At 46.2% G+C, this 23,584-nt stretch overlaps 1 protein-coding gene across 4 annotated transcripts; it reads right to left on the minus strand.

The window, feature by feature from the left end:
- Positions 1-657: 657 nt before the first annotated feature.
- On the minus strand, positions 658-22,720 carry LOC111847563 (SUN domain-containing ossification factor-like). 4 transcript variants are annotated; one of them, XM_023818853.2, is made up of 24 exons: positions 22,448-22,720; positions 17,269-17,377; positions 17,008-17,121; positions 16,641-16,828; positions 16,374-16,487; positions 16,135-16,285; positions 9,192-9,306; positions 8,843-8,967; positions 8,418-8,485; positions 7,980-8,087; positions 7,781-7,886; positions 7,135-7,155; positions 6,960-7,015; positions 6,681-6,772; positions 6,522-6,587; positions 6,203-6,268; positions 6,025-6,112; positions 4,747-5,835; positions 4,492-4,579; positions 4,300-4,404; positions 4,063-4,205; positions 3,833-3,918; positions 2,931-2,977; positions 658-2,792 (listed from the first exon to the last, which is right to left on the minus strand). In XM_023818853.2, exons 1-24 carry the CDS (start codon positions 22,513-22,515, stop codon positions 2,418-2,420), a joined length of 3,588 nt encoding a protein of 1,195 aa, XP_023674621.2. In that variant the 5' UTR covers positions 22,516-22,720; the 3' UTR covers positions 658-2,417. The 4 variants fall into 4 exon arrangements, with proteins under 4 accessions (XP_023674621.2, XP_023674619.2, XP_023674622.2 ...); XM_023818851.2 differs by having other exon boundaries at positions 17,002-17,121; XM_023818854.2 differs by lacking the exon at positions 7,135-7,155 and having other exon boundaries at positions 17,002-17,121.
- Between the last annotated feature and the right edge of the window lie 864 nt (positions 22,721-23,584).

Consider the following 23,584-nt stretch of genomic DNA (forward strand, 5'->3'; position numbering starts at 1 on the left):
GGTTGCAGGGATCAGTCTGTCACCTCAGAAAGGGCGACCCGAGACGCGACTGCAGCCACGGAATGCGACCCGAGACGCGACTGCAGCCACGGAATGCTGTGCTTATTGATGATATGTTCATTAACCATAACCAATTCCCACTTTGCTATTATCCAGCGGAGAGGGCAGTCTCCCCACACGGCCTTGAGACAGAGAGCCCTGTGACCCACTTCGATCCAGACCAATGGGGAGTTTCTAGTTTATAATTCTTAATGACTATTTTCCTATAATATACAGTATCGTGAGTGCTCTCTGTATAGCAAGTGTACAATGATCTAATAATTCTTAGAAATCTGTCCTACTGAAAAATCCTGATATGGTATGAAATGAATCAAGATAGTAACCAAATTAAGATTCACTTATGTCCAGGATGGCAGGTGACAACCAAGAACAGAGTGCCAACCCATTACACGGAACACTCACATATGGGCAATTTGGTAACTTCAGTTTGCCTCAGCGTGTTTTAGGACTTGGGGGGGGGGGGGGGGCACTGGGATACCTGGTGGCCCCCAAAACAGGTAAAACAACCTGCAAATTATGTACATAAAAGGCCCAAAACAGAACATTCTGGAACTGACCTTCAAAACTGCAGGGAATACTGATACATCAACCAAAACAGAACCGGAAGAAAGTGTTTATTTAGAAATTTCACAGTTTCTAACGCACTACATCACTGTATTTACAGTTTCTCCCATGTCAGTAGTACTGGACAGTGTTGCTAAACAGGATGTCTTTCCACAGACCCTAAACCACAGCTCCGCCTCTCAGCGGCGCATAAGCTTAACGAAAACTTGGGCGGTCACAGGAAATATGTACACAAAATGAAGACAAGTTTTAAAAGTGCTCACTGACGGCTGATAAACTTTTTAAATAACGCAATTTCTATCCATTTGTTAGAATGCACATCCTAAGCATACTTAAAAATATTTACCCTATTAAAAAACTTTATGTTGCATTTGCCACCCACGTACGCAAATATTTCTACCTCTGAAGGTAAATTCTGATAATCTCCCTGCTCTAAGCAGATGTCCTGTTTTTATGTCTTATAAACATCGCTGCTATAAAATCCCATGCTCCCTTTGGTGTTAAAAATAAAAAACACTACACAAGAACCGCCTGCGTACATTTTGGACAGAGGTGATTCTCTTCACCCCTCTATAATATCTGGACTTGAATTTACACAGCTGCCCATGAAAAATAAATTAACGCTGAAGAATGATATCTAGCAGATGATGTACATAGAATGACCGGGGAATTTTTGTGAAGATGACAGACTGGAATGAGGCGTACAGAGACTGACAGTGGGAAAACTACAGTGTCGACCTGGATGTTCAGTCATAAATCCATGGTAAGGAAAGAGAGATTCTCCAGCAATGAGCGACTTCTGCAGGTTATTCGATCTGCTTGGAATGTCAGAGTTAACAGAAACAGTTTAAATATAAATAAATCTGAATCAACTCCGAACCCCTGTAAAGCACAGACCAGAGATCCAGCTCAGTCTGTGCCAGATGTGCAGGTGATCTGTCCTACGGAATGCACATTCATGGAAGAGTTATCGAAAAGTGGATTTAAAGGCTGGGTTTAGGGGAAAAAAAAGAAATGGGTTGAAATTAAGCATTTTTGCAGTTAAATACCCCTGTTCCACTAGAAACCAACAAAAACAAACTTAATGATTTGTATTATTACTGAACTGCTTCATGCAGCCACTGAAATGTACAACGTCGTCCTGAGATAAGCGTAGCTGGCTGCAATCAATGCCTTTTTATATTTGCATACTTTGTCAGTAAACAGATTTTTTTCCTGTGGTGTTTCACACTTCTGACACAGGGGGGAGCCATTGAGGCAAAAATGGCCCCAGCATGGGGATGTCAGTTAGTAGTTAGAGGCTCAGGCACCACAGCAAGAGGTGGATTCAAAATGCTGCGTACACAGATCTGCATGTTGTGGGGGAAGTCGTTTTTTTTTTTCTTTTTGGGGGGGGGGGGGGGTGTCCCAGCAATGTCATAAAACTACTGCAAGCCTGTTGCGGGGTGGGTATTATACCATGGGGGGTTTATGACAAGTAATTTGTTAAGTGCAGTAGATGGTGTTCATTTTAAAAATGAGAGAGAGGACAGGCGGGTTAAAAGGAGCATGTCCTGGGATTAAAGCCCCACCCAAGGCTTCAGATTCGATTGGGCTGTTGGTCTGGGAGGAGGGGAAAAAAGACAGGGGGGTCTGAAGGAGAAGGCACATAAAGTAAGAGGGATTGTTGAAGGTGGACGTCTCAGTCCACCCCTCTTTTCCCCTGGTATTGGTACGCTCCCCATTCTGTCCAGTCACATCTCTGCAGCTCAGACAGGGGAATGTGAAGTCCGCGGGGGGGGGGGAATCATCAGTCAGACAGGTCCCGAAAGGGCCGGCACCCGGAACCCAGCAAGGCCCCCCCTCTGTGCGCCTGGGGGTGTGGCCAAGGTGTCGGCCAGTCTAGAGCGCCTCCGTCTGTAGCCCCGCCTCTCGGGCCTGCCTCTGGCGGGAGGCTGCCCATTGCAGAGGCGGCTGCAGGCCGAGGCTGAGATCCCGCAGAAGTAGGACTCCTCGGAGTGGGAGGAGCCCTCGGAGGAGCCCTCGGAGGTGGGGTCCACTGCCCCCGGGGCACGCAGGAAGCTGCGCGGAAGCCTGCTGTGGTGTGCGGCCCCATTGGGCAGCGCGGAGGCCGGGATCGATGGCCGCAGGGTCTCCACCCCCTCTACCTTCGTGGTGTGGAGCTTCTTCTGGGGGGGGGCAGAAAATGTAATTCCATGTCAAGTATTTTCATTGTAGTACGAACCAATGCTTTCATGCAAAGTGGGGTCAGTAGGAATGGGGTTTGGGGGGGAAACGAAAACCATTACGGCCCAACGGACCCCTACCTTTCTGTGCTCAGGAGGGCGCTTGAGAGGCTCTGTGTCAGCTGGAACTATGGAGCACAGACACGGGGATGTTAGACTGGCTGGGCAGGCTCGAACCCGGCACCCTGCATGACAGCGTGTCCGATCTATATGTAGGGACGCCTACTTCAAAACATCTGAAACGATCATTCTGAAACCTTATCCTCAATCAGCCTATAGAGACAGAAGCCATAAATATAAATCCATTAGAAATCTTACTTTTATGTTAAATGTGTGATTATTATATGTTATTACAAATCTGTTTGAGAAACAAGACCATCCAGATGGCATGTCAGTAAATGCTGATGGTGCCATTTTGAAACAATTGTTTCAAATGTTTCAAAACTGCCATCCCTGCTCTACATCTATACATTTTTCTCTAGCCCACCAAGTATCTCTCGACAACCACGGTCTTGCCCTGCAAAACACCCAAATGCCAAGAAATTTGTCAGAAACTTCCAGAGAAAGTGGTCTTTTCGAACTACTTTGCCAGCCTAAAAACCAGTCAGAAGGCTGATCACGTGACTGTCACTTTGACCTGCAGCTGCAGTGCAGAGTTGAAAGCAGAAGCGTCAGTAGGTTTTGAAACAATTTGAACCTGAGTGTCATCACTGTAAGTATCTGAAACTGCACCGATGCCTGTCGGGGATTCCCCGTCTGGGGATTCCCCTGCTGCTGGGCTTGGCCTGTGACAGGTACTCAGATGTGGGTCCCTCAAGGACATGGAGGGTGTTTTCCATTTGGGAGCAGATGCGGAGGCACTGGGTGTCTTTGGAGTCCCGCTGTCTCCGAACCCCCAGGGCACGGGCGCGATTTCCCAGTAACGGGAAACGGAGCATGGTCTCGGGAACGTTTGGGTCTGAACAGCTGAACAAGCACCTCACCCGGGGAAAACTGGAGCGACCGGGACCGCACCAGGGGACGGGGGACCTTCCGCAACAGGCTCATGTCATCATATGAGGAGAAACACCTAGAGAGGAAGACAGAAAACGGCTCAGATATGACGGGGATGTCGGTCAAGTTCAGAGAGTCACCATTACAAGGTCCAGAGATGTGTTTTATCTAAGAAAGTCGATGTGACCCAAAGAGATGTGGTGGTATTTGTGCTACGTGCCTCTTAGGGCTCCAGTAGATGCCGTTGCCGTCAGGCTCCGGGAACGGAGGAGCAGCGACTCTACAGCACTGGATGCAGAGCAGCACCCCAAGGGAGATGCAGAGAAGCAGGCTGAGCAGCAGGTAGGTCTGTCGGCTGGAGGCCTGTGGAGGAACCATGGTGAGATGCCGCTCTGGGCTGAAGCGTGAGGCCGAGGGCGGCTCCCGCGCGTGACCGTGACCGTGACCGTGACCGTACCTCCCTCTGCAGGCTGTGAACCGTGGCTGACAGGTTGAAGAGCAGCTCGGTGATGTTGTGCAGCTGGACCTGCAGAAGCTGGATGGACTCGGTCTGCTTGTGGTCCTGAGGAGCATTTAGAGTGATGTCAGCGTTAGCAAAGGCTGCCAGAACCAGCTGTGTTCTGAATAAAAGTGAAGAGTTGTTGTTCACCTGCTCCTCCGCCATTTTTGAGGTATTCTGAAGTTTGATGATGGTGGTGTTGAAGGCTTTCTGCATGTCGTCCATCTGCTTCTTATACCTGCAGAAATGGCATTTGCTCAGTTATGGGGGGGTGGGGGGGGCCGCTGGCCAATAGATAGGCATGTTAGTAATGGGGGGGGGGGGCAGCTGGCCAATAGACAGGCGCGTTAGTAATGGGGGGCGGAGGCAGTCGGCCAATAGACAAGCGTGTTAGTAACAGGTCACCTCTGGCTGAGTTCCTCCAGGTAGCGTCCGCTGAGGGACATGTTCATCTCCAAGGCTTTAATGCGGTTGCTCAGCCTCATGAAGACAGACTCCTTCTGGTTGGATCCATGCACATGGTTCCCATTGGCCAGATCGGAGAAGTTCTGCTCGGCGTAAAAGTCTGTGGCGGTCCGGTGGACCTGCCCGTTGCTGGAGGTAACACTGAGGAGGTCCTCCAGGGACTCTTCCTGTTTGTCTGGGAGCATCTGATGCGGCTCTGGGGACTCTGCTGAGTCTGCCCCTTTCGGGGCCTCCCCAGGTACAGCCTGGCCTCCATCTGGATCTCCTGGAGGAGCTGGCACCTCCGTGGCCAGGGGGGTCTCAGGAGGGAGGACTTGAGTGGGTGTGGTGGTGCCTCCGTGCTCAGTGTCAGCCCTGGGTTCCTCTGAGAAGCTGCGGATGGAGACACTGACCTCACTGCTGGTGTCAAGAGTCCGGCTCTCCTGCTGCTCCTCAGCACCTCCCCTCAAGGACATAGCCCCCTTCTCCAGGAGCTCCTCGCTTGAGGACATAGGCATCTCAACTGAAGAGGTGCCAATGGTCCCGGTTGTGGCGATGAAGCCTTGTAGCAGAGGAGATGGGGACTGGCTGGGCTCCAGGGCTGGAGTCTCGGCCATATGGGTCGGGCCGTGGGGGACCTCTGTCTGCCCGGGAATCTCCTCACGGGTGGAGGTGGCTTCTTCCTCAGGAAGCAGTTGCACGGCGCGGTCCAGATGCTGAGTCGGTGGGGTGTGGATGTCACCCTGACGCCTACGTCTCCGGCCCAGACTGACGGAGCACCACAGGCGGAGGTACTCCAGAAAGGTGGCACGGCAGGAGATCCCAGAGAGCTCCTTGCAGAGGGCGTTGCTCTCCAGCTGCCTGGGATCAGCCCCCCCTGAGGTCAAGGGCTCCCCCTCCTCATCAGGCGCCACTGCAGTCACAGTTACCCGGTCAGATTCTTCTTCGTCCTCCTCATCCTCCACAAGGACCACAATCGGACTCTCTTCTGGCACGGGGGGCCCTGGTTCTTCTGGAGTATCCGGCAAGTCCGGATGCACAGTCTCATTCCTGGGGGGGGGGGGCGCAACATAACCAAACCATCACCAAACTAAGTCTGACGCGGCTGAGCTACAGTGAATTAAACAGGCGATACAGTAACTAAACACAAAAGCCCCAGGTGGCAGCTGACAGGCGTGATACTAATTAACCGCCCCCCCCCCCCCCCGTGTGATCCTGCGCTTCCTGTGCGACACTCACTCTGGGACGGAGGTGGGGGGGAGGCTGAGCAGGGTCTCTGTCACAGAGGAATCTTCAGTCACATTCACAGCCTCCGCAGACACGTTTCCTGCAGGGAGAGCGTGACTTTAATACTCGGGGGGGGGGGGTTAGCAGGGTAATGATGGCGGGATAGCAGGAAGCATGGGGGGCCTCGTACCATCCTGAGCGCCGTTGCCCCCCAACACGTTGACCGCAAGGTTGTTCACCATATTCAGGATGGCATCTACAGCAAAAAACACACACAGATACACACAGTGAAGAAAAGCCACATGGAGACAATCAGCCCCCAGTGTCTACAGGGTTAAGTTACATTTTGCTGCAATGCTTTAACGGTGCCCCCTACAGGTTTACAGGGAAACTGACTTTTAATTTAATCATTAATATCACTCGCTGTGTGTAACCAGTGGACTCTATTAGAGGATCCATGTGGAGGAAGGGGGACACATTTAAAGTGTAAAACGCCCCCGAACTCGTACCTGTGGCAGAGTCGATGAGGTTCTTGGAGGATTTGTCATCCACGGGTACGTAGCCGGGAAGGAAATCTGTGAGGGAGAGAGAGCAAGAGACGGAGGAGGGCATTAAATGACCGACTGCTCGCTCTCAGGCACGCTCGGGCCACCGTCCGACCAGCTCACCATAATCCTCATCCAGATCCTCGGATCGGTCGGAGGGGAACTGCGACTCGGAAATCTCCTCGTATTCCTCTACCATGCTGGTCCCAAACACCCTGCGGAGTCCAATCACCATCCAGCATGTCAGCTTCACCATCATTTAAAGCATAAATCTTTCACTGAGGGCATTTGTTACACATCTGCGCATTTAACCTGGCCTAGAATACTGCAAAATATCTTTGAAAATGCACAATGACGACACAGTGAGATAACGAGCCGCAAAGGTGCTCACAGACACGGTACCTGATCAGGCTGAGGGGGCAGAAATGTTCAGACCCAAAATGGGACAGCAGTTCCACCTACAGGGGGCGCAGTTTTTAAGAAACAGATTAAGAAAAGGTTCTATCACAACGGAAACATGTATCGGTTTAAAAATAGCTGGGAGTGAAAATGACGGTTACGCCACGAGAGCGCTAACCTTGATGTACTTGATGAACGTCTGAAGCGATGGAACGGGGGAGAAGAGGAAAAAAGTGAGCGTGGAGGCCAGCTTCATGCCAAGAGCAACTTAGCCAGAGATTAAATCAGCCAGAGATTAAAAAAGCACTCAGATAACCTAGAAACATGGGGGGTCAGTAAGAGGGGCACGCCAGAGGGTTGGGGCGAATCAGGCACGTTCCACATGCAAGCCTGACTGCCTGTCTGCATGAAATGGCTACTGGCAGAGTTTTGCAGCATCTTAGTCCAGGTCCAGAGCATTGAAGTTCTCTACTGACTACAGATCAAGAGACAGGAAGTTAGAAACGACAGGGCATGCGAGAGGGCATGCTTGGGGGGGGGGGGGGGCATGCCTCTTCTAGAGCTTGGGGGGTTCACATGACTACCACCTGCTGGTGTTTCTAATGAAAGTCTGTATGTTGGGCTGTTGTTCGCAAACCCTAGGCTGAAGGATTGCTGAGATTTTGCAGACCTTAACTGCACTATGAGAATCACCCAGTAAATAAAGGTGACGAGCTCCTTACTGATGGCTGTGCTGGAAAATTTCTTAGGAATCGATCAACGCTCTGATCAGCTCTGGCAGACTGTCCTTGGAATCTCCCATGATGCATCGGGGCTGGCCCTACCTTGACATATTTGGCGTAGAGCTGCTCGTCCAGCGGGAAGCTCTGCACCGTGCGTTTGTCCTGGGCGTGGAAGGTGCCCAGTTTCATCCACTTATTGGTCGGGTACCTGGCAGAGGAAGATGGAGGAAGAGAAGGCTAAGCGGCCCGCAGCTTCGCTGGATACAGAGATAAGGTGTGTCGGAGACAGACTGTGGCTAACCGGTCGCTGATGGACACCAGGAAGTCCTTGGGCGTGGAAGAGAACAGCTCAAAGTTGGCGATGTCCAGCTGCTTCACCTGGATGGGTTCGCACAGCTCGATGACAAACCTGGGAGGAGGAAGCAGCTGGTAAATGGCTCAGGAGCCTCCAGAGGTCACGTTCCTGAGCACAGGTACCATACCCTCAGCTCAGGACAGCAAAGCACATCTCAACACGCTCGCCAACACAGACCGGTAATCAAAACATGAGAAAAACACAAAAATATAAAATAAAAAATAATATACAGTAAACTGAAAAGAATATACAAGAAAACAGATGCAAGAAAACAAGCTTCTGACCGTCCCAGAAATGGGATGGAGCTTCTGTGAATTGCACATTCTCCAAAGGTAACTGTTGACTTTGTAGTCTACCATGACATACAGAAGAGTGTGAACTCACCAGATCTTGTTGCTGCAGGGGTTGAGCATGTAGAGGTCCATGTTCTCCATGAGAATCGCCGAGGTGCTCTGAAATGCACAGACCTTCTCACCAACCGTTTGACATGAGAGCGACTGTCTCCTCCCTTAACACGCCTACTCCTAGACACATCAAGCCTTTAAGAATGACTGGGTTTGCAGGTGTATCGAAGATGGCTTTCAGGAACAAACAGATCTGAGGCATATTCTGGATGGTGACATGAACTATCCATCTTCCAAATGCCTCCATGTGAGAGTTTCAGGGGGTTTGGAGACCTTCAGAATGCACTGGGCACAGGGCTGGGAGACACCCTGGATGGAATGCCAGTCCATCGCATGGCAGACACACACAGCCATAGTCATAAGCTCTATAATCTTAAGACGGTTCCCGAAGGTCAGCAGTGGTACCTTGGCCTCAGTGTTCGCTGCCAGGATTTTGGCCCCACATTCCACCGATGCATAGTTATTAAAGTTCTGCACCTTCTTCATGACGACAGGGCTGCCATTGGAGGATGACGAGTGGGCAGACTGGCCTATCAGAGGAAGAGGCGGATCTCACAGAAGGCAAACACCTGACGGGTGAGGGTGACTTCTCACCCCAAGCCTTCACAGATTAAATCTTGATTCACCATGTGTGACTTCTGCTCCCCACATTCCTCCTCATCATCATCATCATCATCATCATCATCATCAGCACAACTCACAGTGCGTTAGATCTGCATCTATCAGGGCGCCCCCATCAGGAAAGGTGACTCACTTTTCTCCTTCTCCACCTCCATCATCTTCTTCTTCCACTCGTCAAAGGTGGGGATGTCCCCATGGTCTTTGCCAGGGATGGATGGGTCCTCCTTGCCACTGGGAGTGTCGACGCCCTGTCATCAGGGGCAGAAGCAAAAACCCTGTGAGCAGCAAACTCACCAGGTGACCTACAACCCGTGCCCTATGACAGACCGTTAACCAATGAGCAGCTCCCGCAGAGGCTAATGGACACATGGCTGGCCTGTAGATCACAGTGACCAGAGTCTCCAGACGTACAACTGACAGAATGAGCAGCTCAGTCCATGTGAAGCAGGCAGTGATATCTACATGACATGTGTCATTCCATGTCAAATCATCACACTTTCGGACCTCATCGTCACGGATTTTAACGAAACTTTGGCATGCCAATTTGGTCACAAGAGTAACTAGTGAAACTGAAATTGGTTGTGTCTTGGATCAATATTAAGGGAGATATTAGCGAATAAAGTTTTAACTTTTTTTTTCTTTTTTTTTGGGGGGGGGGGGGTGGTCAATGACTTTCACTGGCTGTATTTACCTTAATATAAGCTGCACAGAAATGGTCCCTATATTGTTTTAAAGCTATTGTCCAGCTCTATAGATTGAATAAATAATATGCCATCCTCATATGAATAATTATGTAATAACTGATTAAAATATTTAAAATTCAATAACAAAAAAACCTATATTTCAAAATTGATCGATTTTTTACTAAAGCTAGCACATAATATCATATAATATCATGAACATCTCCAGAAAATGTGGTCTTTGGTTTTTGAGTTGTTACTGAGATATCATTTCTTATGTGAAATGTGTATCAAAACCACAGTTCCTTACAATGCTGTTAGCAGTAGTAGAACAGCAGTTAGTGATCAATGCACAGTATATGGTTATTATTTTTCATGACAACTATTGCCAGAACTAGCTGTGGAAATATTATTTAAATTAAAACATTTTAAATTACTATTAAAAATGAATTAAAAGACAATATTGCCAAAGTAACTGGAAAAAAGAGAATTAATGGTACAATCAGAATAGTTTATTTTCCTCTTTAGTTTACACTTTTGACTAGACACTGGACTACTAAAAAGGGCCTTCATTTGTCAAAAACCTGATAACAAAAATAAACAAACTAGATAGGCTTTTATGCTATAGGGCAAGGAAAGTATTTCAACACTGGTGTAATAATGCATAAGTTACATACAAGCAGTACTGTTTAAAGGGATGGTGGGTATGTAAAAACATAAACAATTGCTATACTCTCAATTTACAGTGCATCAGAGCCTTCGATGCAGCTAAAAGCACATCCTGATGATCCATAGCAAGTCTATCAGGATGGCATGGGAATGAATAGGTTGGAGATGGTCCAGGAGGATGTAAAAAGCTCAGTCTCAACTCTCCAGTCCTGGGCATTGTTTCTTCAACACATCCTAGCCACCAAGTATCATCATATGCAGCCACGACATAACCTTTGATGCTTGCAAAGTCGAGTGATTCCTTCAGTGTGCACTTACACTGGACCGATTTGCACCTCACTCACCTCTGATGAATGCAGGGCATTTATTAGCCATATTTAATAGCCATGTGGGCCTTTTCAGTAGTATTGCAAGTACATGTGTCTGCAATGACATTAATGAAGCTTTCCTTAAATTTCAGTGTAGCATATTCGAAACCTTTATTAATGTTATTAGTTACACCTGTGCTTGTTATACTATTTCGTGTCAGTTTGGCTGCCATTAAAAAGGCCCATTTAAGCCTGTTAGGTCTGATTTTCTATAAATCCTGCTGCTCCATATGTTGGTGCACTGATTTGAATCCTCATCTCAATGATGTGATTGTAACCTGGCAACCCCGCCAGTTTCAGTGTGTTTTTTTTTAATGTTGAAAGCAAAGGCAATGTCAACAGCTATGTTACGGTAATATAATATGTGCTTTCTCAATAAAAGAGTTAATATAAGAAAAAAAAGGCCCATTTGTGATATGAAACCACGTGACGCTATGTTTAAGTGAAGATATCTCAACAACAACTTAAAAACCAAAGACAAAATTTTCTGGAGATGTTCATGATATTATGAGCTAGCTTTAGTAAAAAAAATGATCAATTTTGAAATATAGGTTTTTTGTTATTGAATTTTTAATATTTTAATCAGTTATTACATAGCAATTATTCATATGGGGATGGAATATTATTTATTCAATCTATAAAGATGGACAATAGCTTCAAAACAATATGAGGACCACTTCTGTGCAGCTTACAGCTTACATTAAGGTCAAAGTCATAGAATATGACGCTATGCAATTCAATACAGTACGGATACAGAAGTTTAGAGAAGGGGAATCAATCTAAAAATTACTGGTCAGATATATCACGTACTGGTCAAATATAAAATTACTGGTCGAAAATTATTAGGCACATTTCTAAAAAATAAAGGCCTCTACTAATAATTATATTAATAAATCGGATTTTACCAACACAAAGATGTTAGAAACGATGCATCCCGAGTTCATCCCAAATTGTTGTACACTTTAGAAACTGAGCCAGTCGCATCACCTTTATTATACCGGTATTTAAGAAAATTGTCATATAGCATAAAGAACACACCACCACATGCAAGTTTACTTATCAGAACAATGGGATCCACATTTAAATTCATAACTGTAACACCCCATATCATAGCACTATTTTCTGTGCGATCGGAACAAAGAAATTAACATTTGCCTATATCAGTAAAACAATCAAATAAAAGTCATTGGGAAAATGAGTCAACATTTCAACTACATACGCCCGGAAGCCCGAACTCTTTCGGACTCAGCCATTGATGACATACGCTACGGTCAGCTAGGTTTGCTAATGCTAACGTTAGCGGTGCGTCCTACGCTACTTCCTGTCTCAGGTCAATATGTGTTTTTTTGCAATCTATACAAAATATCGCGCAAGATTAGTGTGATGCGTGTTCAATAATTAGCACGGTCCTCGAAGGATGTCATAGACATTGAAATGACCCTTATGAAAAAGGCAGAGATGTCAAAATTGGACAGCTGGCTGGAGTGTGATTTTCAATTCCAGACCAGCCTGCACACGTATTTACATATATGCAACAGTTTTATTACCTGGCAAATGGTCTGTAGGGTTTGCTAACTATCCCAACGCTTTTCAAGTAGCTCATTTTAGGTTTATAATGGAAAAATATAGATTTGCCGTAAGATCCCCCGCTTGAGCGTCACGTCAATTCGTGAGTCTTGTTTTTATACTCTTAATATATCTTTATCATATGCGATTTCTTGGCGTCACTAAAATATACGACACGTTTTTATTTACTTACGTTTCACTAAAATAGATAAATAAACAAACAAACAAACTTACGTTTCTCTTTAAACCAACATGGCGGCCGCCATTTTTAAAAGAGCTAATTAAATCCGAGTCGCGCTTCATCCGAATAGGAAATACCGGATAGTGTTTGGCCGAAGTAGAACCCACAAGTTTATCCTGAACTTGTTTGGCCAAGTCCGGGACCATATTAGCTTCAAGTCAGTGACTATTGGTACCGACTGAGCTAGACCGTAATGAACAGGGTGTCCATAAAGTCTCTTTACAATTTCAAAAGTGTATTACAAAGGCAAATGAAAAGACAGATATGTGGAAAATAATACAAAATGAGATGTATATATTTAAGGTTTTTTTTTGCCTCATTTAATACACCTCCATATGGTCACCATTAGTTGCACGAAGCACATCAAGACGGATTTCTTGCCACGTTCGCTGTAGCATACCCTCATCAATGGCGGCGGTGATCCCCTGCTTTAGATTGTGATGTCCCGTACCTTTGTTTGATAACCACTGAGTACATAGAACAAATCTGATGAAGATATCTCATCAATTGCTTTTGTAATACATTTTTGAAATTGTAAAGAGACTTTATAAACACCCTGTATATTTGACGGGAAATCGCAGGTCTCCCGTCAGTTGACCTGGTTTAACATAGCTGCATGGTTACTAACTACACTAATTTTCTGGGTTTAAACATTATCCATGTCGATTAAAAGAGATATTTTGACATAAACGTGTTAATTTTAAACAATGCTATGACAATTTGAGGCCCAAAGTAAAAAGTTAGTTAAGAAATTCAGCCGATTAGCCGCTAGCGTGGCTAATGCCGGTCCCGAAAACACAAACCGTCTCTGTAAAATGTGATATTTTACAAACGTGTCAACAAGCAGTAGTAGTATTTCTTAAAATCCGTGCGGGGATGGCTGAAATAAGCTCATGTCAAACTCTGCTCTTATACACAAGAAGAAAGGAGCACACCAGGTTGATTTTAAAAGTATATTTATATTTATTTACATTTATTTACTTACATTTACATTTATTTATTTACTTACTTATATTTAACCTATATATTATATATATATATATATATTTACTTATATTTAACCAAAATATTATATATTTACTTATATTTAATATATATAATATTTATATTTACATTTACTTATATTTAACCTATATATAATATATATATTTACATTTACTTATATTTAACCTATATAATATATATATTTACTTACTTATATTTAACCTATATAATATATAGTTACATTTATTTACTTATATTTAACCTATATATAATATATATATTATATATATATATATATTTACAATTATTTACATATATACATTATATACATGGAGCAGGGACTAATGTCTCGCTCTCTTCCTTGGAGGCTCTGTGGCCGGGGGCTCGTCCCACACATCCACCTCGATCAGGGGGGCATAACCCTTCAGCCCCGGGTTGCCAGAGGTCTCCACGACGTCAATTATATTTTTGTCTCCCACCAATTCGGTGAATTTCGGGTAGGAGACGGCAACCCACAGGCGCTGCTTTATCCTGCGCCCTAGATCGAGGGAATAGGGTCGAGGCCGGCCAGAAGGGTAGAGCAGCTTTGATTCCACGAGCCGGCGGTACATCTCCCTGTGCTCCTCCACGCTGCGCCCGTGGATCCTCAGCGGCTCCATCCTCCTGGCCTCCCAAAGAGCCTCCAAGGCTGGATCTATGGGATCTTTCGGGGGTAAGGGTTGAAGATCCGGGAGATCCGCTGCATTTAGGGCTCGCCGCTCTTCCCGGGCCTCCTGCTGCCTCCGTTCTGCCTCTTGTTTCTTTGTAACCTGAGGCTCGCATTTTGGAAACAATATGGAAATTAATGCTGATGGCTGATTTACACTAAACTATATTGCATGATATATTTGTTGAATACTCTAACCAGAGAAGTTACAAAACCTAGCCGAAATATTAACTTCAAACTTACCTGCTCCATCATGTGGATTTAAATCCGAAATAAATCTGAAGACAACGCAGTAGTTCAGCAGTTGAAAATCAGTCTTGATCGCAGAATGTTCAGGAGTCAGTCTGCCTGCTGTTATGATTCAAACTTTGTAAAATGCTGCTGATGACACTAGAATATTTGCGATGATTTAAGATGTTGGGCACCATGGATTCCCAAAGTAAATGACAAATCTTTGTATGAACAGCTTAAACTCAATTGATATGTTGGTAAACGGTATAATAAATATCTAGCCTGGCTGCAGAGGATGTCTCATTGATGTTTCTATCTAACAGGAATGACCTTCAGGTTTTTACATGTAAAACCTGTACAGATGTTCTATTTGGTCAGTCTGTCATTTGCGCTGCACATTACCACAGTATGAATAAAGAGCAAGTAGCTCTTCAGGCAGAACCCAACTTCCATCGTCCTGTTCTGGTCAGGATCTCGGTGGGCCTGGAGCCTATCCTAAGCAGCACAGGGCACAAGGCTGTACCCCAGCCCTGACATTGGATGGGACGGCCAGGCCATTGGAGGGGAGATACAAGGCTGTACCCCAGCCCTGACACTGGATGGGACGGCCAGGCCATTGGAGGGGAGATACAAGGCTGTACCCCAGCCCTGACACTGGATGGGACGGCCAGGCCATTGCAGGGGAGATAGATGCACCCAATCATACACTGTAGGCATATAAATGATGTCACTCAGCTAAACTGCATGTCCAGAGTAGTTGGGGGATTCCCACCTGATATGGTGAGAACATGCACACCCCCCCCCCCCCCTCAAACCCACAGCCCCGGTGGTATGAGTGTCAGTGCCAGTATCCACTCTGCCACTCTTCTAGAATATATTACTGTAGTAAATGTCCACACCACTCATATTTGTAGCACTATAGTTCAAGAGTGTTTGTGTGGCCAATTTAACCACAGTTTTGATTTTTTTTTCAGAAGCTTTTTAAATTCAGGGTTCTTTTGGTAAATATGTTCTAATTGTGATGTCAATGTTGTTACTGGAGGCATATCTGACTTTCGGAGTGTTAATAATAAAACTTTAAATCAAGCCCATTTTTAGGTGCTGTAACATACTGGTCATTGATGATAACTGAGGCCAGTGCTACATTAAAAGTAATTTGAAGTGATTAGAAAATACTGATTTATCTGCGATTTGATTTGGACCTTTTTGCCAGAAATAAATTAGAGGGGAACTAGATTTAGAAAGATATTCAGCCTGTGATTTCAGATCACATGGCTGATGTCTGTGTAGTGCTCTATTCTTCAGTAAATTTCCTGATTCTCTCCAGTGAGGACTGAGCCTCATATATATGCATATATCATATACCGTCATACACCAAAATCATATTAAATTCATGCATATATGATACCCACAACCATACAGCTACATATTATATTCATATATATTATACACACTGTCAAACACCAACATCACAAGGTCAGTCAGCTGCCCTGGAGCATTTGAGGTTCTGGGTCTTGCTCAAGTGTCAAACAGTGATATCCTTACTCTGCTGGCTAAAAGATGCTATGAGAACACAGGTCCAGATTCCTACCCACTGAGCTGCACACCTACATACATCCCATGCCTCTCACCTGGTCCCTCATTACATGGGACGTGTTCTCACTGAGGTCCAGCCCCGTCGCTTGCTCATCCGCAGGCCCCAGCAAGCCGCCCACGTCGGCTTTAGTCTGCCTCACCATCCTGTGGCCACTAGAGGCATTCTCCGTGTGACCCACGGGAAGGCTAAGGGCAGGGGGGAGAACATGGGGGTGGGGTCAGACTCATGGGCTTCACACCAAACCACATGATCACAATGCGATCAGGCACTTACCTGGGCAGCCCGCCATCAAACAGGGGCGGCTCCCCCGGCTCGCAGTCCGAGGCTGGCTGCTCGGGGTCAGACAGGCCAGCCACCGGAGCATCACCAGGGGGACCCTCTGATAGGCTGAAGGGAGGGAAGGGAACACCAATCACGGCAAAGCCACAGGAGGGGCGGGGCTTAGGAGCTTGTCTAAAGTCAAACCGCAAAGTCACCAGTGTTCAAGTGAAGGGCACTAATTAGCTTGCGTTTCCCTCTACCTCATCAGCTAAGGCTCACCTAGCGGGAGTCGCAGGGAGGGCTTGCGAGGACAGCCTCCCAGAGGCGTCCCAGCCATCTTCAGCCACGTCGTCGGCAGAGACAGGAGCCCCCTCCGGGGCAGCATCGTATCCAAGCACCAGGATCCCCTCAGGGTCCGAATTTTTTTCCGTTTTGTCGTCTGTTGCTGGTTCCTCAGAATCAACAACCTGAACCAAATGTAATTGTGTGAATTAGATTTAAATCACTCAGCCCTGGTTAATAAGGAGCCCAAATCGACTGGAACAAATCAACACTCTGTCCATCAAACCAATTAACCCTTCAACGTGGACTAGAAGGCAAAAATCACCAATAGGTGGCAGCAAAGGACAAAAACACTGACCATCACCTGGTCCTTGTGTGAGGAATCCTGCAACAGCGCCTCCCCTAGGGCTGCTTGACGCTCCGCAGCCAGCCCCACCTCATAGGATGAGCGTGCATCCGCGCCCTGGGCCGTGTCCTCCTGCGCACAGCAGCATGTTAGCTGTTAGCATGTATTACGCTTTCATCCAGTACAGGGAAAGAACACACAGAGCGAAGGTGGGATTTGAACCTACACCCCCGGAGATGTGAGGCTGCAAACCACACCAAAGCAAAAACCGAAAAAGACCTTATCATCCAGGCTGCTCCCTGACTCCAGCGGCGAGCCGCTGGCCTGCGGAGTCGGCCCCGGCACACGGGGGACCTCTTCTGCACAGGGGACATCACCATCACTGCACCTGGAAGGACGGGGGAAAGTCAAAAAAGAGGCAGGTTAGAGAGAGACCCACACACACAAACCCCGGTTAAGAGTGAGGGTTCAAAAACTCTCCCAGGGCCGATTTCACGGCACCACATGTGGAGCGAAAACACCGTACAGTACACACACCAGGGGGCGCCCAGAATCTGCGCACGACAAGGGAGCCCGTCATCCCCAGCAAGGAACCGCGAGGGGTAAACAAAGCTAAGGTAGTGGGGTGACCCAAATTCAGTCAGAGAGTGTCGGTACAGGGTGGAGATTGAGGACAGGGAAGCAGAATCCAGCATGCGGATGGGATGGGGAGGATTCGGAGGCAGTATTCAGTGTGGGGGGGTCGGAGCAAGCAGTACGGCATTGTGTGTGACGTGGCTCCCAGTTACAACACACAGCAAACAAGCCTCAGACGTGAGTCAGCAGCCGCTCCCACGTGCTACTTCGGCACAAGCACTCCGCCCACCAAGAGCTCACATTGGCTGACTCGCCCCAGTCTCCGCCCCTCACATACATACGGCAGCCAGGATAGGCTCCAGCCAAAGAGAAAGCAGGAAAGGCGGGGCAGGGTCAGGAATGGGGTCGATCCTGTCCTGTGCCACGCCACAGCTTAACATCACGGCTATGCAAACAGGGACAGACCTGTACGCAATCAGGGCGACCGTGAGCTCATCCTGACTCCAGCACAGCTATCACGGGCTGCCATTCTTATCAAAACCACTGTTTACTCACGACTTACATTCGTGTGCATTCATGCTCAAAAGTTGCATTATCTCCTGTTTTGCAACCCCTTGCCTTTATCTTCAGAATCTTTCAGTGTCCATCAATCCGCAATCATTTAAAATGCAAATTAATGAGTGAAACTACAGCCTTTAAATCCTTCACAGGCTATTTCTGCAGTTTTGTGGGTAGATTCGAGAATAACCCCCCCCCCTCATTAATAGGCTGATCTAGGCATAACCCCGCCATTCATAGGCTGATCTGACCAGAAAGAATAATGTCTGCCCCCAAGACGGAAGAAATATCAATTTATACCTGAACTGATAAAACTAAAACTGAGTTAAAAATAAGAAAAATTGCAACTATACATAAAAACAAGTAACACATAGATGCATGAATCTGATAAAATTAACAATGCAAGTATTTAAGAAGCATAATTGGTCAAAACATTATGTCATATCACTGCTGTACCCTACACCTAACACGTCTCCTCCAATCAGACAGCATGAGCTCTGTTCCTCAAAGTGTGAACCACATGCCTCCACCGAAACCTTCACATTTATCAGGAACCCCAGTCGTCTCAGTCAAAACTGATCAAACTCCAAATTTAGAATATAAAAAAATTATGAAGAAAGTATTTTTGCAAATGAAACTCTCGTGTCTGTTTTCATTAAGTAGGCCATCTTCATTTTATTATTTTTTAAAATCCTCCGATTCCAACAGCAGAGACTGCAGCATACAGCGTGCTCCTCGCCTAACTGAACACTTTACATCCCATACTTGCAGCTATTTGCCTGTGAACCCCCCCCCTATTTAAGCCACCATGCTCCCCAGCTCTGTGCTCCTTTTGGCCATAATCACCCAAACCCTGCGTGTCACGCCAAGCTGCCCCTCCCCCGCCACCGGGGCTGCTGGGTAAAAACACAGATATCCTCCAAACAGCCCGAAAGTCAAGCCATTTATTAGATTGGGGTTTCATATTAAGGAGTGACGTGTTTTATTACACTCTATGAATGGAGAATGCTAGTTTAAAAATGCATATCCATTAGATGCTTTCAGAGTTGAATGCTGATCCTATGTGAAATCAGAGTGAATGTGAATTATGTTAATGATGTGAAGCAGCAGAAAGACACAGACACACACAGAGATACAGACACACACAGAGATACAGACACACACACATATAGACAGAGACACACAGACACACACAGATACAGACACACAAATACAGACAAAGAGACACACAGACACACACATATGCAGACACACAGACACACACAGATACAGACACACACATACAGACAAAGAGACACACAGATGCACACACACACAGATGCAGACACACAGAGACACAGATACACACAGATACAGACACACACATACAGACAAAGAGACACACAGACATACACAGACACACACATATGCAGACACACAGAGATGCAGACACACAGAGACACAGATACACACACAGAGATGCAGACACACAGAGACACAGATGCACACACACAGATGCAGACACACAGAGACCCACACCTGTTTCCCATTTAACCAAGGAAATTCCAGGGCTGAATGTTAAAAATACTCCTTGGGATGCATTCAGAAGCAGACAGTTATAAATGGAAATAAAAATGGAAACACAAGGCAGTTACTGTGCAGCTCTCTGCAGAGTGATTTTTCAGTATGTTGCATGTTGTGTGCTGCGAGTGGCTGGGTGCCTGGCAATGGGTGTCAGTGCCCCCCCACCCACCCCGCACAGTGCATGAAGTTTGCAGGCCAAAGGCATGCAGTTATGCTGCAGTGGACTGCTACCCCATCCAACGCGCCCCCTGTCTGCCAGGGATGAACACAAGTGCTTTCCTCCAAGAACCAAGACCTCAGAGTGAATTTCTATCCACGCCCTATGTCACTGCACTGGACAGAAAAATCAGCACGATTAGATTAAATCGAGAAATGAAAATGACATGTTTCATCTTTCCCCTCCCTCTCTTCAGAGCAGGCAGATAAGATAAAAGGCTCCTTGTACAACAAGATGCTCCTTCAAATAAACTCCAGAATGATCTTGGTTCTCATTAAAAAAAAAAAAAAAAACCCCAAGGGAAAGAAGTGTTTCACATCACAGAACCAGCTGAGGAACAAATGGTCTCTTTCTCAGCTCCCACGTGACCATATGTGCCTCCATGTTGATTTTGTGTGATCAAGATGTTTTCAATCTAGCCACCCTCACCCCAAGAAGCAGGTAAACAGCGCATCAGATTGACACGGTCAGCCGAACAGACCAGAGCCTGTAACCATCGTAAAAGGATACAGATACCAGGAAAGACAGACCTGACATTTAAATCATATGACTTTGCGTAAGAAATATGCAAATTTCACTGCCGTGACCCCGCCCCCAAAAACTACATTTTGCATGATTGACGGCCGAGTTCAAACTCAATTATCACCATGCAGAGAGATCCTGACTCGCTTGCTCAGTATTTATAAAAGTCTGGTGTCTCAGGAGACAGACAGTGAAAGGAGGTCAGCTCAGGAACAGTGTGTACATGGACCAGCTACACACAACACATTCCCCCTCAAATCATAAAATAAAGCAGCAATCACTTTTGCTAAGGGCTGACGGCTCTGAGGTCGAGCCGAGGCAGTTGTGGGTGTGAACTCGATGACAGGAATTACAGCAACGTCAAAGTGAGTCAAGGATCCTCCGTCACATTTTTCTACGCTAATCTCTGCGGATAAAACCGCAGGTGCTCAACAGGAAGCAGGCAGCGGAAGCGGATTTGCACACAGCAAGGAGCAGAGTGTCACACAGGTCTACAGTCTACGAGCACACGTGTGTGTTAATTGAGATCTCGTTTCTGCAGTTTTTTGAACAAACTACCCATAACCGGGGAGAGGACAGTAAGGAAAAACAACCCTGGAGGCGAGAGTAAACCCAGCTTCCGTCAGCATCCAGGTCGAGGTCGCCTCGGGGGCAGAAACCCCCCAGGGCAGCTCAGCCCTTCAGCAGAAAATGATGATGATACGTCACAGCCAACACCCGCATCGCTCGTAAAACTTATGAAAGAACTCCCAGACCAGCGTGAAGAAAGCAGGAGTGCTTGTAACCAGTAACCAGTCCTGATAGCATGAAAGTACAGCCCAAACACCTGGTGAACTGTCCCAGGTCTGTTAGCAGTAACAGAAGCCCATAGAAAACAGAACAATAAACATGTATGCGATTCTTCTTTGTGCTCTGTCCTAACCGATGTCGTGACTTTCATTTGGATACGAGCCTTTTATTTTGTCTGATGCCGGTTGACAGTCTACCTGCCCCCAGTCCCCTGCTGCTACCCCGATCGCGCCAGAGGGCAGGTTTCCCATTTACCAATAATTATTTCGGGTGACACCTAAGCATCCCACCTGAGCACGTTTGTTTTTCTATGTAGCATTTTCCGGTAGAACCAGAAAGGCTGCCTTTAAAATTATTATGCACTGAAATCACCCAAAGGTCCTGCTACGTAAACACGCCAAACCATTCAACATACCTAATGTAATCCAGATTATCGCACAAAACACGCACAGGACACCGCTTCAGTCACACAATAAAGGTGCTGTACAAATCTCACATCCAAATTTAAGGTTTAATGTACCTTAATGTAAGGTTTAATGTACGGCTTCATCACACATCGACGAAACCTTGTTTGATCAAGATATAAGACGCAAAAAGACGTAACTGTACATCGAATAGTACACACTCAAAGTGAAAGCTGACAAATTATTGAGCATTTATGTCATTGCTCTATTCAGTGCCACATACTTAAGACAATAATGACAAGAGGAATACGAGCTGCTTCGCTCACGAGAATGTATGGGATGGATAAATTTAATACCGAAGACATCAGTGTACATTAAGCAGAACAATATGGCCATCGAGTAACCAGATAGGGCTGGTTAGACACTGGAAACATGCATCACATGAAATTCTATCTCAAGTCCTTGAATTATGACCAAAGTGTTACCAACTGGAGCCGGAGAAAGTGCCCAGGGACCCGAAATGCCTGCGAAGAATGCTTTACAATCATACTAGCATATATATATGCGCGTGAGACAGTTGGATTGGGACTGCGGGGAAATCAGCGATTCGGACAGTTGGCTTGGCTTCTCTGACAGGGGGATTGTCGTAGTTTGTCTGGCCATCTATCACCTGACTGCTCTCTGCCCCTCCATCCATCCATCCATCAACCCATCAACAAATCAGTCAGAAGATTAACGACCAAGTGCATTGACATTTGATTTGATACACTTCAGTCATTCCGCTCATTGGGTACAGCCATTTATTAAAATAACAGGATCCATAACTTACCCACATACACAAACTACAATCAGGCACAGTAGCACAGCGCCCAACCGCCTCTTCATCATCTTCCACATGGGACCAACATTCTCGCTGTTTTCGCTTATTTCACTGCGCGCTGGGCGATAAATAATCCCACCGTATAATGAGCTGCGACGAGCCACTTTGAGCCCCCGGCGAAATTAGAAAACAAATCCCCCTATCCCAGAAACAGCTAGCGGATAAGCTAGCGAGCTAAGCTACCAAGCTCAGAAATGCGCGACAGGCAGCATCGATCTGATATGCAGGTCCGCTCTGCACTCGATTCCGATGTCTGTCGTCGAGTGCGTCCTCTCGTTGCCCAATAGGAAGCCTCCGACACTTCCGCCTTGCGTACGTAATTACCCATGTTCCCGCCCACCGCAGAGCTTGCCAGCGATGAGCTGGAACTTTTGACATTGAGCGGCTGAAGTAAGTTAATAAACTGCTGCGAAATGATATACAGCCACGTTGTATGGTTACAGAGTTATGCCCAGTCGCTGTGAGACTGCGGACTATGTGGTCCAAAAAACTCTATAAATATCAATAAAACAATATACAAATTCCCTCATTTATTGAACGTATGTATATATAGAGCTTAATAGCGCATTGATATTCTCACAATCAAATGTATCTTACTGAATTTATTTCCACTTTTGTTTTGGGGAAATTGGAAAGCAATAGTCAGTGATTGGGTTTATTTAAATTTTTTCCACTTTGAATATGGTTACGGTGGACGGCAGGTAAAGCGAGCTTGGATTTGCTGAATACTTATGTTACAGCAATAATAACGTTGCTTGTCTAGATGGGCGTTGGTACGGATATGTTTATATTGTATTCTTGCAGCTTCTGCCACATTTTCTCGTGCAAGTTGAATTGTCTTGAGGGGGTTAAGGGCCACTGCTGGCAACGCTGTGGCGATCTCAAGGGCTAATTTATTAAACACACAACATCCATTAATAATTCACGTACTCCAAGTGGAGACTGCTTGAGTTATGTGCTGTAGAAAAGGTCTTAGAATTCATCCTGGCTCATGCAGAGTCTTAATTAGGTGAACCGTGTTTCCTTTCGGTGACACAGAACAGTCCCTTCCATCTCTTTGTTGATGTCTAGGGTGATTTCACAGGT

The sequence above is a fragment of the Paramormyrops kingsleyae genome, chromosome 21, assembly GCF_048594095.1.
Source record: "Paramormyrops kingsleyae isolate MSU_618 chromosome 21, PKINGS_0.4, whole genome shotgun sequence".
Classification (NCBI taxonomy): Eukaryota; Metazoa; Chordata; class Actinopteri; order Osteoglossiformes; family Mormyridae; genus Paramormyrops; species Paramormyrops kingsleyae.

What these genes read in the sequence shown, in the direction of transcription:
- LOC111847563 (XM_023818851.2), bottom strand. Translation starts at nt 22,515, where the DNA reads ATGTGGAAGATGATGAAGAGGCGGTTGGGCGCTGTGCTACTGTGCCTG. An exon ending in CAAAAATGGCGGAGGAGCAG is followed by an intron (nt 4,405 to 4,491) that starts GTGAACAACAAC and finishes AATGCTCCTCAG; the next exon opens with GACCACAAGCAGACCGAGTC. An exon ending in ATCTACTGGAGCCCTAAGAG is followed by an intron (nt 3,919 to 4,062) that starts GCACGTAGCACA and finishes CTTCCTCTCTAG; the next exon opens with GTGTTTCTCCTCATATGATG.